Source organism: Mus pahari, chromosome 3, assembly GCF_900095145.1.
Source record: "Mus pahari chromosome 3, PAHARI_EIJ_v1.1, whole genome shotgun sequence".
Taxonomy (NCBI): domain Eukaryota; kingdom Metazoa; phylum Chordata; class Mammalia; order Rodentia; family Muridae; genus Mus; species Mus pahari.
The window spans coordinates 117,175,920-117,176,966 of record NC_034592.1 but is presented as its reverse complement, the minus strand read 5'-3'; the positions used below and the strand labels follow the sequence as shown (position 1 = coordinate 117,176,966).

Genomic DNA, 1,047 nt, shown 5'->3' with positions numbered 1-1,047 from the left:
GTTCTTTCCAGCTTCTGGCTATTATAAATAAGGCTGCTATGAACATAGTGGAGCATGTGTCCTTACTACCAGTTGGAAGATCTTCTGGGTATATGCCCAGAAGAGGTATTGTAGTCTCAGTGTCATGGTGCTCAGAGTATTTAAATCCTAAACTGACCAGAGCGCCGCTGGCTGCCGCTGCTCACAGTGATATGCACGCTCCTCTCTAACACGCAGAGGTCCGGGAGCCATCCAAAGCTTTGTCCGGATCTTCCGCCACGCCCTGTGCGTCCTGCTCCACTAGGGTCCCGAAGAACTGAAGAACTCCGCTACCAACTCCTTCATCCAGACCACGCCCGCCGACAGGCTCTGGAGAGGATCATCGTTGCCCAAGGACGCCTCACAGGACTCTTGTAGCAGCTGCAGCTACCCTTCACACCCGACATACTCACCGGAAAGCTCCATGGCGACCGCTCAGCTTCAACAGAGCGCCACGGAGTTGATTACATATTTTTAATAAAAAATAATCTGACGATTAAGGAACTTAGAGTTGCATGCACTATTCAGTAGCAAAATGCCAATTTCATATTACCTGATATTTTATTATTTAGTAACTTCCACTTTGGTTCCTTTTTATTACTCTTTTTCTTATTTTCTTCTTCTGATAAGCCACAAAGGGGAACATGTGTTTATATCATAGTCACATGAATGATCCTAGTAAATACATAATTCTCAAAAAGGCTAGCAAAATACAAAGCATGCTTAGAGATGTCACAAGCAACTTCACAGCCCTTACCGCTCCAGTGAAGACTCAGAATTACAAGAGGAAGGTCTCAAGGGCTGTCTAGCAAAGTTAATAACAGTTTTCTCTGGTGAAGTCTTCAGGCTGGTGAAGGAGGACATTTGTCTTTCTTATATCCTCTATCATGGGGAGAGGGAGGGAGAAAGCTTTATGAATTTATGCTCTAGTAGTCCTTGCAAACTCAAGAAGGACATGGAAGTTTCTGTGAATCTGCTTGTTTTCAATACCTAACGTGTGCCTGAGTGTTTCTGCTGAAATAGTCACTG

The 1,047-nt window shown here is 44.6% G+C and overlaps 1 protein-coding gene across 1 annotated transcript in view; it reads right to left on the bottom strand.

The window, feature by feature from the left end:
* Positions 1-444, bottom strand: part of LOC110318013 (modulator of apoptosis 1-like) — a 2,951-nt gene extending 2,507 nt beyond the window's left edge. The window contains exons 1-2 of the mRNA XM_021192782.1: positions 432-444; positions 211-348 (exon numbers count right to left, since the gene is read on the bottom strand). Coding sequence (XP_021048441.1) covers positions 211-348; positions 432-444 — 151 coding nt within the window. The remainder of the gene's footprint in view (positions 1-210; positions 349-431) is intronic.
* Positions 445-1,047: the final 603 nt, after the last annotated feature.